Genomic DNA, 19,999 nt, shown 5'->3' with positions numbered 1-19,999 from the left:
TATGTGAAAAATAATGCTAAATTAACTCCCTCCTGCTAGGATGAGAGGAGATTATACACTTCCCGAGGTCAGAACAAACACTCTATCCCTCCATCTTGGTTGGTGACATCACCGGAAGTCAACTGTAGCTTAATCTTCTGCCAAAACGCACAAATTCCATTAGTTTTGGTACAAGAATAACCATACAGTTAATTAAAATTGCCTTGATAAATTAAATGGATCATACAGCTCAAAACCACCAAACAAGGACTTTGTGTTCTTCAGTTGTTCCTTTGTCTCAGTATGTGGTTTTAAACTTTCCTATCAAACAATGGTGTTCTTTTCTAAGTTTTCATTTTAGTTTTTGTAAACTGCACATCAAATTAGGCAGTATATCAAATCTACAATAAAACAATAAGCAATCAATCACTGTATAATTTGACACAGCTCTGGAACTTGCCAGCATACTACTGACCAAGAAACTGACAAGAAACAAACCTTAACAATGAACATGAAAAATATTTTCAAAATTCCAAAAAGTTGGGAGTGAAAAAAGAAATTCATTACAAGAATAAGTGCAAGAGAATCAAGATTTCCTGTAGAAATACAGAAAAGCATATGATCACAGAATGCCCCCTGAACATGTAGTCTTCCCAGGCAAGAATCAAGGAAATTAGCAAGTAAGAACAAATTTCACATTCCTTTTCATCTTTATACACCAGTGCAAGTAGCATGCCCCCTTCAAAACTATCCTAAAGTACCATTCAATCTAGTATGCACATTCAACCTGAAGTACTTGAATAACAAAGGAAAAACCAACTTGCCACCTTCCATACATTCTCAGGAACTTTTATAGAATGAGCTCAAGATTTCTGCAGAAACCTATCCGAGTTTCAAGGGGATACCCAGAGTCAGTCATCATCTTCATTCATCTAGACCAGTGTTTTTCAACCTTTTTACACCCGTGGACCGGCAGAAATAAAAGAATTATTTTGTGGACCGGCAAACTACTAGGACTAAAATTTAAAAAACCTGTTTCCGCCCCATCTCCGCAAGCTCGGTCCCCGCAAACCATCTGATCCCATCCGCACAAGCCTCAGTTATGATTTTATATTGAATGTATTTTATTAAAGTATAAAAAGAAACAATATTCTGTACAATTGTCATTTTATAAATACAAATAATACAAAGCAAGGATCAACAAAACCTCGTCTCTCCTCACCTTCACATATATCCCCTCTACTATCAAGAAAACGGAACAAGCCAAATTATTACACAATGCTACACAGAAATATCATGCTAACAGAATATTGCAGTCACACATGACAGGAATAGTTTTAGGGGAGTGCAACTAGGGCAACTGCCCCCTGGTCAGAGAGCGCCCTAAGCCAGCTGGAAGCTAAAGAAGCACTGCCTGGGCTTTGCAGTCCCCAGTTATGTCTAACACCAGCTCTAGCAGGATATATATTTCAAATCAGTTATATTCTAATCACAAAATAGAAATAAAATTATTTTTTTCTACCTTTTGTCGTCTCTGGTTTCTGCTTTCATCTTCTTTTCACTCTCTTCCTTCCAGCGTTTGCCCTCTCTGTCTCTTCAATCCAGCATTTGCCCCTTCCATCCACTGTCTGTCCTCTCCCCCTTCCATATGGTATCTGTCTTCTTTCTATGCCCCTCTCCCCTTTCCATCCAGCCTGCGCCCCCTCTCTCCTTTTTACATGATTCATTCCAGCTTCGCTGCTCTCTTCATTTTTATCTCTCCTATACCAGATCTACCATCGTTGTCCCTCTCTGCTTATTTTTCTGCTGACCACTTCCTATCATCAATCTCTCTACTTTCTCATGCCTGTCTCTCCCCTTCCCCTCCTCTAATCTCCCTGCCAGCTGTTGCCTTCCTTTTTTCATTCTCCCTTACCTCCTCCTCCTGTCCAGCAGTAACTCTCTTCCCTTCCTCCCCTCCCAGCAGCATCTCTCCTTCTCCCTCTCCAGTAGCAGCTGTCCCTTTTTTTTCCCTTGCCCAGCAGCTTCCCTCCAGGTCCAGTAGCAGCTGTCCCTTTTTTTCCCTTGCCCAGCAGCTTCCCAGACTCCTTTCTCTCCTCTCCTCCCAGCAGTATCTCTCCTTCTCCCTCTCCAGTAGCAGCTGTCCTTTTTTTTCCCCTTGCCCAGCAGCTTCCCAGATTTCAATAGTGGCTTTCTCCCCTCCCAGCAGCTTTCCTTACTTCCCAGCGCAGCGATTCAGGAAGGCAGTCTTGGGTCCTTTGTTGGGTCGCACCACCTCTGAGGAAAGAGGAAGTTGCATCATCAGAGGCAGCCGCGACTCAGCAAAAGCCCCGAGGCTGCCTTCGTGAATCGCTGCACTGGAAGTAAAGTAGAGCTGCAGAGAGGGGAGAAAGCCACTGTCGGAGGCTCCCCAAGATCTCTCTGGCCCAGCGCGGTCTTCAGCTGTTGATCTTGCCGGCCCTGCGCGGACCAGAAGGAAATTGAATTGAGTCAATCTCGCTGGCCCTGCGCAGACCGGCAAAAAATTCCTGCGGACCGTCACCGGTCCACAGACTGGCGGTTGAAGAACAGTGATCTAGACAATGAGAACTTGGAAGCCATCTTCTGTTTATATGGAACAATATGGTTCAAATTACAATCCTTAAATAACTGAGGAGAGTTCTGTGAACATCCAGCCTGTGTAGAACATTATGAGCATCAAACTTTCCCTGGCATGAAACGGCAGAGAAATAAACTGGTTGATATGAAAGGTGAAAGATCACCACAGAAACTTGACTATTCCTTGAATTACACTGTACAGGTCACCTATGACCACATTCTTTGGGATGGCCCACCATGGTATCTTCTGCAGGTTTGGAAAGGTGAATACTGTAATTTAATCCAAATCCAAATGTATATGAAAACTCTGAGACAAAGGGGGGTGCAGGAACAATATAAGTTTACAAATTACCATAACCCACAGGAAGCCAGGACCTCATTCTAGTCTTAAATGACCAGATAACACCCTATATTTAGACAAAATGGATTTTTTTAAAGTACTATACTATGCTATTTTTAGAAGATACGAAAAAAAAGTCAGGCTACAAGAATAGATGCTGATTTGAACAGAACTTTGATCTGGCACTTCTTACAAAATTGTGCAAACCTTAAACCAGGGGTTGAATTACAAGCCCCTACTGGTTTCTAGTTAAGTTAGATTTTGTGAATTTATTATAAAATTATAGTCATTAAGACAAGTTACTCTTGAGAATGTGAATGTATTATTGGTCTTTTTAGAACACCGTGCATCAGAACCCACAGAAGTAAAATAGGTCCTGCAGCAGATAACATGCTTTCCCTGCTAATAAAATGACCCCTGTATGTAAATTTCAGAGATTTACATAGAGCAGATTATACAGTATGAAAACACAGTTCTCCGATACAGTGAGAGGCAACAGGCTTATTAAACATAATCTTGTATACTCACATCAAGTGACTCCAGGCAGTACCAGCAAAAAGCATGTTTACAGTTTTTGCACATCATTTGTGCACATCCTTCATCACGCTCAATATAAACCTTGCACTTTGGACAGCGCTTAATTTGCACATCATCCTCTTCTGCTTTAAATATAGAGCTGTAGGAGAAATTCACAATCAATGTACTAACAAAAACATTCCAGTCAACACTGCATGCCTTTCTAATTTATACTAATGGCTTTATCAGAGCCTATCTTTACACATAAAATAACAATTTTATGCATGCTCTGAGGACCTGATTCTATAAACAGCACCCTAATCATGGACGCCTTGCAATGCCTAATTTAAATCCATGCACAACTTGTTTGTTAATAGGTTAAATGGCACAGTAATTGACCCCCTATCTGAAGAGGGTAATCCCTCAGCCTAGCAACATTGAGCCTTTTTGGCGGAGGGCTCAGAACAGGTGATGAAGGCTGGGAATGCCTGTAGCCAGCATATTGTCACCGGGAGCCCTGTGAAAATCTCTGCGATGTGGCACTCGCATACGGTCGGGATCGCCATGAGCCACAAAAATTAGAATGACCAGAAATCCTGGAGGGTCTGGGTCTGCTATCAGGCAGAGTCTTAGGGCAATGGTCCATCACAGAATCCATGAAGTCATCCAGACCTTTGCCAAACAATAACTGCCCCTTAAAAGGCAGTCTAGCCAAAGCAGCCTTAGAAGTGGAATCGCCAGCCCAATGTCTGATCCACAGCATTTTGTGGGCAGAGATGGAGTATGCCGACACCTTTGCCAAAACTCACATAAGGTCATACAATGCATCATCCATAAAATCTGTCCCAGCCAAAAGAAGTTGAGGAGGGGTATCTACCTCTTCACTCTCCAGTGTGTGTAGTCGAAAGAGGCACGTGTGACAAAAGACGTCGCCAAAGCAGCTTTGATGCCTAAAGCAGCTAAGAAAAACATCCACATGGCAGTCCTGCATATCCTTTAGCACCACACCGACTTCACTGGGTACAGAGGTGCGTTAAGTCGCCTGCGCCACCAAAGAATCCACCCTGGGCTGACCCAAAAGCTGCAGCCATTCCTGTGCCAGAGGATACAAGCATAACATAGCTCTAGTAGTTTTAAGAGCAACCTCCAGACAGTCAAACTGCTCAGAGACCAGAACGTTCATATCAGGGTGCCAGGGAAAGGTAGCAGACTGCAAGCGCACACCACAAAGCCATGAGGAAGAAGTGGACGGAGCCAGATGAGCGACTAAATTCAACTCCTGCAAAGACTCAGAAATAAGGTCCAGCAGAGCCGCAGACTTAAATAAGCACAGGACAGTGGGATCATCTCCAGGATCAAAGACCCCAAAGGAATCCACAGATCCAGCACACTCCCTGATCTCCCGCTCTGGGAAGTGCTGTACCTGCAAACAAAGAATCAGCAAGCAAAACATCTGCATCAGGGTCACCCAGATCAGGATCAGGCTGCACCAAAGCAGCATTAGGCTAAGGTGAGGACGTGCCCAAAGGCACAGCGTCACTAAGAGACGCCTCGGAAGTGGATTGGGACTGCTCAGGAGAACACCTGTTCTGAAACTTACACCACAAAATTTCATAAAGTTGGAAAAAGTGTTCGGCTCCCCAGATGTAGAGTCACCCTTAGATGACTTAAATTTGCGTTTCTTAGGCTTTTGAAGGTCCGCAGTCAGGCAAACGGAACTACTAGCCGTGACAAGTCCCAAAAGCAAAGAAGGCCAACCCACTGGGCTAGCTGAGCATTTGGTCACCTGCTTCAGCAGGGTAGAAGCTCAGCTGGACGTTGCCGCCTCCCCCAGCCATGCCACGTACCACTCTAAAAGCGATAGATTTGCGTAATCCTGGCAAGAATCCATACGAGGAGAGCCCAAATACTCCTTCCCAGGAAGTTTCAAGACAAAATTTACAGTTTTTGAAGAAGCAGGGAGCTTCAGAAGAAAAAGAAGAAAAAAAAAAAAAATCACTAAAAATCCAAGTTGACCACTGTCATAAAACTTGCGCCAAAATTGCGATATTTTTCACACTTCTCAAATTTCAAAAATGGCGATTTTAGGATTTTTCAGGAGGGGGAATACAGAGGAACATTCAGACATACTCAAAACTCCACTTTTCAACCTTCCCCAATTCATCTCACAGGCTGACAGCCTGTACGCACTGTGACCTGACAGAAGATCTGTGCTGTAGCCTGCTTGAGGTCTCTCACAGTAGCTGGATGAGAAATGCATTACCTCAATGCTGGGAATGCTGCGGCAGAGAGAAGGCCCACGGGTGGGGTAGGTCGCAAAGCAGTCCATTCAGAGCTGCTGCTGCCGCTATTTTACAAGCTTCGGAGTTGGATGTATGTTAGGCTCACAGTGGGAGGGTCATTGGAGTTCCACTGCACCGAGGGAGGGATAGAAAGACGCTGCAGAGGGAAGTCCCGTTCAGAGCGCTGCCGTTCTTTTTGGAGGCATCAGAGCTGCTGCACAATAGGATGGGTGAGAGGCGAGGAAACATTCTGCACATGGAGGCGGGGGAGGGTAGAGAAAGGAAATAGGAAGAACTGGGGTGGAGGAGAGGAAGGGAGAGATAATTGATGTATATGAAAAAAAAAAAGACATTCCCCCCAAATAAGCCCTAATGCGTTTTTTGGAGCACAAATTAATATAAGACCCTGTCTTATTTTCGGGGAAACATGGTAGTAGCTGAAAGGAGGGATGATACAGTGGTGGAGAACGTGTCGGGGTAAATAGCCTGAAGGTTCCTAAATGTATGGGTAGTCATTGGTTAGGTTTCTGGGGGAGGGTGATGAGTTAGGCAGGTTAGCAGATGATGGTCAGAGTCGAGGTTGAGAATTTGGTGGTAGAGCAGTTGGAGGAAGAGGACACGGCAGTGGCCTTTCTGGTGTGTTGGGGTGGTGGAGCACAGCTGGAGACTATATAACGATGTTAGAGCAAGAACCCTGGATGTATAGTAGTCAGAGGGGTCATCACCATGAATAATGAAGTCGATGAGGTTGGGGGAGGGAGATGAAGGTTCAAGAAAGGAGATCCAGGAGTCAAAATCAGTGAGGAAAGAGGAGGACTTATTAGAGGGTCAGTAAATGACTGCTGCGAGGTAGAGAACACAATAAATTTGAAGGATTATTTTTTCTTGTTCACAGCATCACAAATGAGAGGATAACTTTGAATCAGTCAAATCTAATCAAACAGAGTACCTCATTTCGCCTGGAAGGAAGGTAATGGGCAGGTTCTCTGGGCAGCCTTGTCCCGGGTGCCAGTTGGCTTTACAAGCCGAGCAGAATTCCATGTCACAGGCATTGCACTGCACCAGCTGGGGATTCTGAGGCCCTGTCTCTTGGATCTGGCAAACTGCCTGGCAGGAAGAAGATGGACACCAAGTCCGGCAAGGATCCAAAAGGATTTCTGCAAACAAAAGTGAAAGTGATGCTCAAAATAAGCAGTGGCTAGAAGACAGTGAACAACAAGAAGTGCACGTGAGCGGTTGGGAAGGTGACATGGATTACAGCAGTGTTCAATGTAAGGCCTGGGGGTCAACAGAAGCCTCTAGAGACCTCTGTGATAGGCCCCCATCATCAATTTTTTAATACTCTGCCTCTCTTCCCAAGCTCACAACAGAAGAGAGAAAGAGGATGAAGGGAAGACCCAATGCTTGAAGGACAAAGCATTTCTCAACAGAAGAGAATGTATTTGTAAATGCCCACTTCCTTCAGGATACCCCAATGAAAAAAGTTTGAAGGCAGGCTAGGGGGATGGATATCATTAACACTCTAGTCAACAGTATCGCAACCTTATATGGGAAGATATATGACAGTTCTCTTTCAGTTTACAAGTCCAACTTGTAGGTCTTGCACCAACTGTGTCCTTCTAGGTATGCCTATAAACATGAATCATGCTTAGTCAAGAACAGGGTTTGGAAGTTATTTTAAAATCTTTCTAAGGAATCAAGTTGGTCTATGGCTATAGTATAAACATAGGGTTTTGCAATCAATTATTGCTGGGTTTGGTATATTGGTCCCATTTGGTGTCTATTTCTTATCACTGATTGAAGTCTGCTTCCTTCCAATCTAACGACTGTGGGGTATTTCAATCCATATTAGCTTTATATGTACAATTTGTACATATTCCATTATTGGCTTTATATGTACAATTTCTTTTGCAACACATGGCTAAATACAGGGATTTGCTATTTCTCTATTATATGACCAAGTAAAGATCTAGTATTAGCCAGTTCCTTAATCCAGCAAATTCATTTTCATTTGGTTCCATCACACTTCTCCTGGGCCTGTGAATCTTCCACAACCTTTTAAATAAAAAAACAAATCCCTACTAAGCCTGCCACATAAAACTCGATTTCAACTGCAATCTATCCTTGTAATGTTTCTGCTATAATGTGGTTTGGAAACCAGTCTGTCTTGATTATGCTCAATAAAGTTACATTGTAATACTTTTAAAATGAATAGGAAGAAATATTTTTTCACTCAATGAATAATTAAGCTCTGGAACTCATTGCAGTTACTACTGTTAGAATATCTGAATTTAAGAAAGATTTGGACAAAGTTCCTAGAGGAAAAGTCCAAAGTCTGCTATCAAGGCAGAAATGGGGGAAGACATGCCCTGGGATCAGTAGCATGGAATCTTGCTACTACTGTATTTCAGATTCTGTCAGGCACTTGTAACCTAGATTGGTCACTTTCAGCAGCAGGATACTGGGCTAGATGGACCATCAATCTGACCCAGTATGGCTATTATGATCTTATGCTGTTACTGTGAAAAAGCTCATGCAGTATAAAACTCAGTCGGGTCTGCGACAATTGGTAGAACTGCTAGATTTTTTTTGTTTGTTTTAAGTGAATTTAATAACATTTACTCATAATTTACTCATAATTCAAGGCAGATAGTAAGCAACCAAACTGCATGCTTCAAGAAGTAACTGATAATGTGGAAGCTATGTGGACAACCTTGAAATCGATCCTTCATGAGGCAACTATCCGCTACATAAAATCGGTAACCAAACAACAAAGAAAAAGGAAACCCCAATGGTTCACAGATGAGGTATCAAACCTCGTCAAGGAGAAGAAAAGAGCATTTCTATCATACAAACGCATGGAAGAAAAAGAAGCAAACGTTGAATACAGGCCAAAGTGTGCAGCGGTCAAAACAGCAGTCAGGGAGGCCAAACTTCGTATGGAAGAAACTCTAGCGAAGAACATCAAGAAAGGGGACAAATCCTTCTTCAGATACATTAGCGACAGGAAAAAGAACACAAACGGGATAGTACGCCTTAGAACGCCAGATGGGAATTATGTGGAAACTGATTCCGATAAAGCCAAACTACTGAATGATTACTTCTGTTCAGTCTTTACCTGCAAGGCACCAGGGCACGGGCCTCGGCTGGATGCAAAGCAAAGCATGGATGACCCATTTCAGAAGTTTGAGTTCACACCAGCTGATGTTTACAAAGAACTGTCAAGACTCAAGGTGAACAAAGCCATGGGACCGGACAATCTGCACCCAAGAGTGCTCAGAGAGCTATGCGATGTTTTGGCGGAACCGTTAGCCATGCTCTTCAATCTCTCCCTAAGTACGGGGAGAGTCCCCCTGGACTGGAAAACTGCCAATGTTGTTCCTCTGCACAAAAAGGGTTGCAGAGCGGAGGCTGCAAATTACAGACCAGTAAGTCTCACATCAATAGTATGTAAACTCATGGAAACTCTACTTAAAGGGAAATTAGACATGATATTGGATGAGGGGAATCTGAGGGATCCCTGTCAACATGGATTCACTAGGGGCAGGTCATGCCAATCCAATCTTATCAGCTTCTTTGACTGGGTGACAGGAAAGCTAGACTCGGGAGAGTCTCTGGACATAGTGTACTTGGATTTCAGTAAAGCGTTTGACAGTGTCCCACACCGTAGACTATTAAACAAGATGAAATCGATGGGGTTAGGTGAGAAACTAACGGCATGGGTCAATGATTGGCTGAGTGGAAGACTTCAGAGGGTAGTGGTCAATGGCACCCTCTCTAAGACATCGGAGGTGACTAGCGGAGTGCCGCAGGGCTCAGTCCTGGGACCATCCCTTTTTAACATATTCATAAGGGACTTGACCCGAGGGCTTCAGGGAAAAGAAGCGCTGTTTGCCGATGACGCCAAACTGTGCAATATAGTAGGTGAAAGCGATCTCACGGATGGTATGGCGCAGGATCTGATCAAGTTGGAAAACTGGTCCTTGACATGGCAGCTGGGCTTCAACGCAAAGAAGTGTAAGGTGATGCATCTCGGCAGCAGAAATCCATGCAGAACATACACCTTGAATGGAGAAACACTAGCTACGACCTCAGAAGAACGGGACTTGGGAGTAATCATCAGTGCAGACATGAAGGCTGCCAAACAAGTAGAGAAGGCCTCATCCAAGGCAAGGCGGATGATGGGATGTATCAATAGAAGCTTCGTCAGCCGTAAACCTGAAGTCATAATGCCACTGTACAGAACCATGGTGAGACCTCATCTGGAGTACTGTGTGCAATTCTGGAGGCCACATTACCGTAAAGATGTACTTCGAGCTGAGTCGGTCCAGCGAATGGCCACTAGGATGGTCTCCGGACTCAAGGGTCTCTCATACGAGGAAAGACTGGGCAAATTGCAGCTCTACTCTCTAGAGGAGCGCAGGGAGAGGGGTGACATGATTGAGACATTTAAGTACGTCACAGGTCGTGTCGAGGTGGAAAACGACATTCTTTCCTAAGGGACCATCAGTCACAAGAGGGCACCCGCTCAAACTCAGAGGAGGGAGATTTGGTGGTGACACCAGGAAGTATTTCTTTACAGAAAGGGTGGTGGATCACTGGAACAAACTACCGGTGCAGGTGATCATGGCCACTAGCGTGCTCGACTTTAAGACTAAATGGGACATCCACGTGGGATCTCTACGTGGGTCGAGCAGCACTCTGACTTAATGGGGTGGGACAGTGGAGTGGGCAGACTTGATGGGCTATAGCCCTTTTCTGCCATCACCTTTCTATGTTTCTAAAACACCTAAAAAAAGCTATTTTTTCCTCAAAAGTTGATTGTAAGATCTCATTTTGTGTGTGTGTGTATGTGGGGGGGGGGGGGGGTCAGGAATTTGATAGCATATTTACATAATTTATAATTCAAGACAAATTGAAACCAATTAAACTATTGCATACTTCAAAAACTTTAAACAACACTGTTTTTCCTAAAATAAAAAATTATAATTCATGACAAATTGTAAGCAATACCACTAAGAAAATGAACAGATTGTTTATATGCAAGTTTTTCAACATCTCTCCCTCCATTGCCTCTACCCACCATGTCCAACATTCCTCCCTCTTGCATCCCTTTCCATCTGTCCCAATGCTCCCTCCAGGGCTGTGAAGTCAGAGTCGAGGAGTTGGAGACATTTTGGGTGGAGTCAAGAGTCGTGGGTACCAGAAACTGAGGAGTCAGAGTCGAAGGTTTTATCTACCGATTCCACAGCCCTGGTTCCCTCTCCACCACCACATTTTGGAGTGGAGGAGTGGCCTGGTGGTTAGGGCTGCAGCCCCAGTATTCTGAGTTTGCAAGTTCAAACCCAGCACTGCTCTCTGTGACCCTGGGCAAGTCACTTAACACGCCATTGCCCCAGGCATACTACTGGGACAGATAGGGAGAAATACCTGAATGTAAACCATTTAGGCTATAAGTGATATATAAATACTAAAATATACAAATAAAAATAAAATTTATCCCTCATCTCTGTCTTCCCCATGCATCTGTACCTCACTCCTCTCCCACCATGTTCAACAATTCTCTCTCTCCCTAGACCCAAAAATTCACCTTTTCTTTATCGTCCCTCCAGACTGGCACAGAAAAAGATGGGTTTATGTTCCTCTGCCAGCAGGGGGAGACTGAGACACTGACTTTTGGCTGTAGTATAACTGGGCTGTGCAGTCCCAAGTACAATCAGTCTGTTCTCAGTCTCCAGCAGGTGGAGGTGGTAAGCCTGTGCAGTCTTTCCCTGGTTTAATGTAGGGCTGTTGGATTTGTTTAGTGGCCTTCTTGTCCCTGTTGTGGGAGCCTGATTGAGCTTGGGGGACCCTTCGGAGGTCTATCCGACCTCTGGGATGCCACACTCAACTGCTTGAGTCCCTCCCCCAATTTCCCCCAACCTCCCCAAAATTTTTACACGTCCGAAGGCATCACACCATCCAAAAATGTCCTGGGGGAAGGAGACTGCTCAGGAGAAGAACACACTCTTTCTTCTCTTTTTTTATAAATTCCTACTACAAAACCTCACGATTTTAGAGAAGGTATCTGACTCCTGGGGCATAGAGTCACCCTTAGATGACTTAAATTTGCGTGTCTTAGGCTGCGGAGGGTCCGCAACTAGGCTGATAGAAGAACCAGCCATGCTGAAATCTGAAAGTAATGTAGGCCGCTCTGCTGGACTGGCTGAGCGTCTGATCACTTGCTTCTGTGGGGGGAAAGCTAAGCCGGTCACTACAGCTACCACCCCCCCCTAGCTGCGGCACGTGGCGCAAGGACGCTCTAAAAGTGCTAAATTTGCGCAATCATGACATGAATTCACAAGAGGAGACCCCAAGGACTCCATCCCAGCAGTTTTCCAGGCAAAAATCAAAGTTTTTAAAGAAACAGAGAAGAATAAAAGATCAATAAAAATTTAGAATGGCAGCCGGCACCAAATTCGCGTCAGAAACACAATATTTTTCACACTTTCCAAAGTCCAAAAACGGCAATTTTAGGATTTTTCAGGAAGGGAAACACAGGGGAACATGCAGAAACTCAGAAAACCCCACTTTTAAACTTTCCCCAACCTCTCTCACAAGCTGTCATCTGCTCACAGTTTTCTCAGTAGCTGTAAAAGAATTCACTGGCATATTGCTGGGAATGTTCTCACAAAGCTGATCTTCAGGCTGCCAGTCAGACTCCACCCCAGCGGACTACCACGTAGGTGCAAAAATGTAGCTGGCATGCTGTGGAACACTGCTGAGCCCCCTAAGCGTGCCTAATAGTCTGTGCTCAAACCCTGCTTAACAGAAGGTTAGACTACTTCAGAAATGGCCCTGAGCTCCAAGGAAAACTATGCAGACTGGCTAACAGGTACCCAAAAAGGGATCAGCCTGTCAGCTCCAAACCAAAGTCTGTGACTTCTCAAGGAGGCAGAGCTACAAAATAGCTTCAGATGCCAAATTACCCGAAGAAGGGACAACATTACATCAAATTTAAGACAAGAAAATGGGGAGAGCAGAACACACACAGCTGAAAACATGCATGCAGAAGACTGTAGAGGGCGCTAAACTGATCAATGAAGTACTACAGAGTAGTGCTGCCCGATTCACGATTCAAATTGATTCAATTTTCAAAAAAAAATCGGCCTCTTGATTCAATGACCGACCCTTCTCCCGTGCCTTCCTAAAGCAGGAACTGTAGCGCTCCTGCTTGAGGGGGAAGAGTCAGTCAGAAAGGCCTCCCCCAGCTTCCCCGTTCTTACCTCCTTAAGGCTAACACGGCAGCCTGCAGGCTCGTTGATGTTATAGCGATCCCTGCAGCTACCCATCGTCCTCAGCGGCACATTCTCTCTGCTATGTCCTGCCCCTGCTCTGATGTCAGGGACAGGATCGCAGCAGAGAGAACGTGCCGTAGGACGACGAGCAGCTGCAGGGATCGCTATAACACCAATGAGCCTGCAGGTTGCCATGTTAGCCTAAAGATAAGAGCAGGGAAGCTGGGGGAAGATACAGGCTTGCGGGGGGAGCAGGCATTCGCGGCGGGGAGCAGGCCAAAGAGTGCCTTCACGGCAGAGGGAGCAGGCCGAAGAGTGCCTTCACGGCAGGGGGGGGCAGGCCTTTGCGAGGGGAGCATGCGTTTGCGGTGGAGAGCAGGCCGAAGAGTGCCTTCACAGCAGGGGGGGGCAGACCTGTGCAGAGGGAAGAGGAGGAAGAGTTCCTTCGCGGTGGGGAGGCAGGCCTGTGCAGAGGGAGGAGGAGGAGGAAGGAGTAAGAGAGGGGAGATGCCAGACTTGGGGTGAAGGGAAGAGAGAGACCAAATCAAAAAGAGGGGGAGGAAATGCTGGACTAAAGGAGAGAGGGAGAAGAAATGCAAGACCACAAGGGGAAGGGTTCAAGAGGGACAGAATATACTCCAAAGTAGGTGAGCAGGGTGCAGGATGGCAGGAGAGATAGTAAGAGAAAGTCTGTACCTGGGGAAGGGAATACAGGAGGTAAGGAAGAGAGAGAGAGAGAAGAAGCTGGATATGGGAAGAGATAAGATGCTGGGCATTGAGGGAGCATAGGAATAGGGACACAAGGGGGACAGTATTGGAGAGGAGAATAGGGACAGGGACACAGAAGAGAGATGCTGGATGAAAGGGTAGTTGAGAAAAGGAGAGATGGTGGATCTGGGGATGGTGAGGTCCATCGCTGCAGCTGCAGGGGGATGGTGATGAAAAAAAAGAAAGATGCCAGACCTCCGGGGGTGGAAAGGGAAACAGAAGGGGAGGACAGAGATGGAAGATGGATGAATAGCACGAAGAAAGAAGGGGAGCCTGGTCAGATGACAAACAGACCAACATGATTTGAAACATAACCAGACAAGAAAAGGTAGGAAAAATAATTTTATTTTCTGTTTTGTGATTACAATATGTCAGATTTGAAATGTGTATCCTTCCAGAGCTGGTGTTGGACCGCGAACATGAGCTAGGATTTAACAGAGAGAGGAAAAGTATTTTTTGTTTATTTTGTTTACACCACAGGACCAGTGTGGGTAGGAGAGGGCAAAGGGGGTGAAGAGGCTATAAAATAAACCCACCAGGATGTTTGGAAAAAACCACCCAATTGGGCAGGAGAATCTAATCGAAAAATTGATTCAATAGGCTGAATTGAATCAAAAAATGTTTTCCTGAATCAGGCAGAGTGAAAAATTCGGAGTGGATTACTTCTGCAGAACATGCAAGTATGGAGAAATAACCCTGTTGTCTAGAATGTCTCACCTATTGCACTGGAAAATTTCAATCAATAAATTCAAAATCAAATATATTTTTCTATCTTTCAATAGATATTTTCTTTTTCTATTACGTTGGTCTCAATTTCTTTCTGATTTTTTTGTCTGCCTTCTGCTCTTTCCAGTGTCACGTCTCCTCTTTCCTCCTGTCTTGTTCCATTCCCACACTACATCTGTCTCAGACACATGGTCATGCAAAGGGAAGAGAAAAAAAAAAGCTAAGAGGGAAAGATCAATTTCACCCTTACCCTTCATTTTAGTTTTGACCTACCTAATGTTCCATCCCCTAGCTCTATTTCTCGCTTAACTACTTCTCTGACCCCCCCAATTCCCTTCTGTCTTATATCTACTCTTTACTACATTTCTATCCTCTATATTCACCAACTTCCATTCAGTAATCTCAACAACCCCCACCCCATGGCCTCTCCCACATGGTTCCACCATTCCCAGCAGCTCCCCTCCCTCCCTCCATCTTTATAACCTAGCATCTCCTCCCTTCTCTCCACGCCCCCCATTAGCCTGATACATCACTGTCTCTTCCCCTCTAAACCCCAGCATCTATCTGTCCTCTTTTCCCTCTTGCCCTGCCTCCCCTCCACCTCACGATTCAAAATATCTCCTTTCCTGCCATCCTTCCCTCCTTATGGTATAGCTCTCACATTCTCCATTCCCTCCCCGCCCTTCAATCCAACATTTCTCCCTCTCTTCTCTCCCACTGCCCAGCATCTCTCTCTCCCCTCTGCCCCCCCCTGGTGTCCAACATCTCTCTTTCTCTCCCTCCCAACATCAAGACCAACATCTCTTCCTGTTTCTTCCATATTTTCCTTTGTACAGCCCTCTTCTCCCTCACCTCTGCTCCCACCCCTAGGTTCATCATCTTTTCCACTGTCCTCCACTCTTGTTCATGATTCAGATATTTCCCTGCATTCAGTCTGGCTCCCCTCCCCCCTGTCTACAATTATCCCCTACAAGTCTAACTGCATATGTCAAAATATTGATGTAAAAAATGAAAACCACATTGTTACATACCTCTTTCAAACTGCAACTTCTTATACTGCTGCATAATTTCTGTTGCAACCATGCATTCAATCTAGTGAAATAAAATTAAACAAATGTCAAATTACCATATCAAACTCTTTCTTTCTCTACGATGTGGTATATTAACCTAGACTTGTCCTTTGTATCTACTTGTTCTATCTCTGTATATCACTTCACATTACAGAATTCAGTATACCAACTAAAGTGATGCTGATCACCATCTCCATCTATGCAAATTAGAGCAGAAAACAATGCCGAACATTTGAACCTCCTTACTATAATGCTCCCCATAGTATCTTTAACAAAGTGTGGAAAAAGCAGTCAAAGATAACACAATGCATTCTCGCCAATTTATCATACCACTGATATGTTTTAACCAAAACAAATGCATTTCTGAAAATGTGTTTAGGTCTGGGAAAGAAAAAAAGTTATATTTATATTTTTCTCTCTCTCTCTTTTGTCTTAACATTCTGCTATTTGATGTTTATTGCAAGGTTTTATCATTGTTCCTATTGTTTATTTAGCTTCTCATGTCATTAACAAGTATTTACCTAACGATCTTATTATTATTATTGTTAATGTCATTAAACAATTGATTTTATAATTTTCATGTTACTAATCCACCAGCCTTTTCAGTAACTCATTATTAATACATTTTTTTATGTTTTTGATATGTTCTTAGTATATATATGCTGTTTTACCTGCACCCCTGATGCAGGCTTCAGTGTTGTAGCCGAAAAGCAGACCATGTCAGGTATAAGAGAGTCCGAAAGGATTTATAAGACGGACTAGGCATCTAAAAGGAAACTTATTTGTATATGTGTTGTATTTAATAAATGATTTGAAACTCAACACCATCACAGGTTGACGTGTACAGTTCCTTCCCCACTTTTCTTCTGTTGGCATTTTTGAATAACATCCACGCCTGATGTAAATTTTTGACCTTTGCAGCTGCTCCTCTAAGTTTCTTTTTTACTATTCTCCTCATGTTATCATAGTCTCCTTTTTAAAGTTAAGTGCTTTTGTACTGGATTTCCTGTGCAAACTTATTCCAGGGATTATATCAAATCTGATCATCTTATGATCAATATTATCAAGTAGCCCTAGCACCATTACCTTCCACACTAATCTATGTGCTCCACTTCACCTCTTGTTGTTTCCAGAAAGCAGTCCTTGGTTTCTAGAAATTTTATTTCCCTGTCATGCGCTGATGTTACATTTACCCAGTCAATATCGGAGTAGTTGAAATCATCCATTATTGTTGTGTTACCCAGTTTGTTAGCCTCCCTAATTTCTGAATATTTCAGCATCTGTCCGTTCATCCTGGTCAGGTGGATGGTAGCACACTCCTATCACTATCTCTTTCCCCCTTACACATGGAATTTCTACCCATAGGGATTCCAGGGTGTGTTTCTGCTCTTGTAGAATTTGCAGTCCATTCGATTCAATGCCCTCCTTAACATATTACGCTATGCCTTCACTGATTGGATTCACCCTATTACTACTATGGGGCAGGGTGATCAAAGCCCCCGGGTGAGTATAAACCCTCAGGTACATAAATCACTGAATATCTCTACACGGATGGGAAAAGAGGGCAATGTCTGGAAAGCAGTATATACTAATGCTCAAAGTATGGGAAACAAGATTCTGGATCTAGAAGCTGTGATGGAAGAAGATGAGTTGGATATAGTGGTAATCATGGAGATGTGGTTCATGGAGAACCATGACTGGGATGTAGTTATATTGGCTATAATTTGTTCAGGAAAGACAAGAAGAAAAGGAGGGGGGAGTAGAGTTATAGATTAAAGATCATATTAAAGCAGGATTTGCAGGGCAAGAAAGAGGCACTGTGGATCAATTTGGAAAGAGGGAATAGTAAAGCACAGTTACTTACCGTAACAGGTGTTATCCAGGGACAGCAGGCAGATATTCTTGACTGATGGGTGACGGCACCGACGGAGCCCCGGTACGGACAATTTTAGAGTGATTGCACTCTAAGAACTTTTTAGAAAGTTCTAGCTCGGCCGCACCGCGCACGCGCGAGTGCCTTCCCGCCCGACAGAGGCGCGCGGTCCCTCAGTTAGTATAAGCCAGCTAAGAAGCCAACCCGGGGAGGTGGGTGGGACGCAAGAATATCTGCCTGCTGTCCCTGGATAACACCTGTTACGGTAAGTAACTGTGCTTTATCCCAGGACAAGCAGGCAGCTATTCTTGACTGATGGGTGACCTCTAAGCTAACAAAAAGAGGGATGGAGGGAAGGTTGGCCATTAAGAAAACAAATTTTGTAATACAGATTGGCCGAAGTGACCATCCCTTCTGGAGAATGCATCCAGACAATAATGAGATGTAAAAGTGTGAACTGAGGACCAAGTAGCAGCTTTGCAGATTTCCTCAATAGGAGTGGAACGGAGGAAAGCTACAGATGCTGCCATTGCTCTGACTCTATGGGCCGTGACAGAACCTTCCAGTGTCAGTCCGGACTGAGCATAACAGAAAGAAATGCACGCTGCTAGCCAATTAGACAACGTGCGTTTAGAAACAGGACGTCCCAATTTGTTCGGATCAAAGGACAGAAAAAGTTGGGGAACTGATCTGTGGGGTTTCGTACGCTCCAGATAGTAAGCAAGAGCCCTTTTACAATCCAAAGTATGCAGAGCTTGTTCCCCAGAATGGGAATGAGGTTTGGGAAAGAAAACCGGTAGAACAATGGATTGGTTGAGATGAAATTCCGAGACAACCTTGGGGAGAAACTTTGGATGTGTACGCAAAACCACCTTGTCATGATGAAAGACCGTAAAAGGTGGATCTGCAACCAGTGCATGAAGCTCACTGACTCTCCTGGCAGAGGTAAGAGCAATAAGGAAAAGTACCTTCCAAGTGAGAAATTTGAAAGGAGAAGTAGCTAAAGGTTCAAATGGAGGCTTCATTAAAGCTGAAAGAACCACATTGAGATCCCAGATAACCGGAGGGGCTTTAAGAGGTGGTTTCACATTGAAAAGCCCACGCATGAACCTGGATACCAGGGGATGAGCTGAAAGAAGTTTTCCATGGATTGGCTCATGAAAAGCTGCAATGGCACTGAGGTGGACCCTGATGGAAGAGGACTTCAGGCCAGAATCAGACAAAGAAAGAAGATAATCCAACAACGTCTCCACTGCTAGGGAAGTGGGATCAAGATGATGAAGAAGACACCAGGAAGAAAATCTTGTCCACTTTTGATGGTAACATTGTAGAGTGGCTGGTTTCCTGGAGGCATCCAGAATGGAACGAACGGGCTGAGACAAAAGAGTATCAGTCGAGTTCAGCCCGAGAGATACCAAGCCATCAGGTGTAGAGACTGGAGGTTGGGATGCAGAAGGGTTCCCTGCTGTTGCGTAAGCAGAGAAGGAAACAGAGGAAGAAGAAAAGGTTCCCTGGAACTGAGTTGAAGTAGAAGGGAGAACCAATGTTGCCTGGGCCACCTCGGAGCAATCAGAATCATGGTGGCTCGTTCCCTCTTGAGCTTGAACAAGGTTCTCAACATGAGAGGCAGAGGAGGGAAGGCGTACAGGAACAGATTCGACCAGTCGAGGAGAAAAGCATCTGCTGTTAGACGGTGCGGAGAGTAAAGTCTGGAGCAGAATAGGGGCAGCTGATGATTGTGAGGAGCTGCAAAGAGGTCTATCTGAGGAGTGCCCCATTGATCGAAGATAGACTGCAGAGTTACGGGATCGAGTGTCCACTCGTGAGGTTGGAGAATTCTGCTGAGTTTGTCCGCTAAGGAATTCTGTTTCCCCTGAATGTATATAGCTTTCAGGAAGAGATGGTGATCTATGGCCCAATTCCAGATCTTCTGGGCTTCCTGGCATAAAAGGCGAGAGCCTGTCCCACCCTGTTTGTTGATGTAGTACATCGCAACCTGATTGTCTGTGCACAACAGAAGGACCTGAGGAAAGAGAAGGTGTTGGAAGGCCTTGAGGGCGTAAAACATCGCTCTGAGTTCCAGGAAATTGATTTGATGCTTCCTTTCCTGGGCTGACCAAAGACCTTGAGTCTGGAACTCGTTCAGGTGAGCTCCCCATGCGTACAGAGAGGCGTCGGTGGTGATGACTAGTTGATGAGGAGGCTGATGGAACAGAAGACCTCTGGATAGATTTGAGGATACCAACCACCATTGAAGAGACTGACGAAGAGATGATGTCACAGATATGTGTCGTGAGCAAGGATCCGACGCTTGGGACCACTGGGTAGCAAGGGTCCATTGAGGAGTGCGCAGGTGAAGACGGGCATGAGGTGTGACATGAACTGTGGATGCCATGTGCCCCAAGAGTACCATCATTTGTCTTGCTGAGATGGATGGCAGAGGAAGCACCTGGTGACATAGAGACTGAAGAGTCTGGAGACGATTGGATGGCAGGAAAGCTCTCATGAGGAGTGTATCCAGGATCGCTCCAATGAATTGAAGCCTCTGAGTGGGAATGATATGAGATTTG

The 19,999-nt window shown here is 44.7% G+C and overlaps 1 protein-coding gene across 3 annotated transcripts in view; it reads right to left on the bottom strand.

Annotated features, from left to right (window-relative positions):
- Nucleotides 1-19,999, bottom strand: part of RNF144A (ring finger protein 144A) — a 74,287-nt gene that overhangs the window by 23,439 nt on the left and 30,849 nt on the right. For all 3 annotated transcript variants that reach the window (XM_033939209.1, XM_033939208.1, XM_033939210.1), the window contains exons 4-6: nt 15,518-15,578; nt 6,665-6,872; nt 3,446-3,593 (exon numbers count right to left, since the gene is read on the bottom strand). In XM_033939209.1, the coding sequence (XP_033795100.1) occupies nt 3,446-3,593; nt 6,665-6,872; nt 15,518-15,578 (417 nt within the window). The remainder of the gene's footprint in view (nt 1-3,445; nt 3,594-6,664; nt 6,873-15,517; nt 15,579-19,999) is intronic.

Source organism: Geotrypetes seraphini, chromosome 3 (genome assembly GCF_902459505.1).
Source record: "Geotrypetes seraphini chromosome 3, aGeoSer1.1, whole genome shotgun sequence".
Lineage (NCBI taxonomy): Eukaryota > Metazoa > Chordata > Amphibia > Gymnophiona > Dermophiidae > Geotrypetes > Geotrypetes seraphini.
The sequence above is the reverse complement of the archived record's forward strand: the minus strand, read 5'-3'. Positions and strand labels throughout refer to the sequence as shown.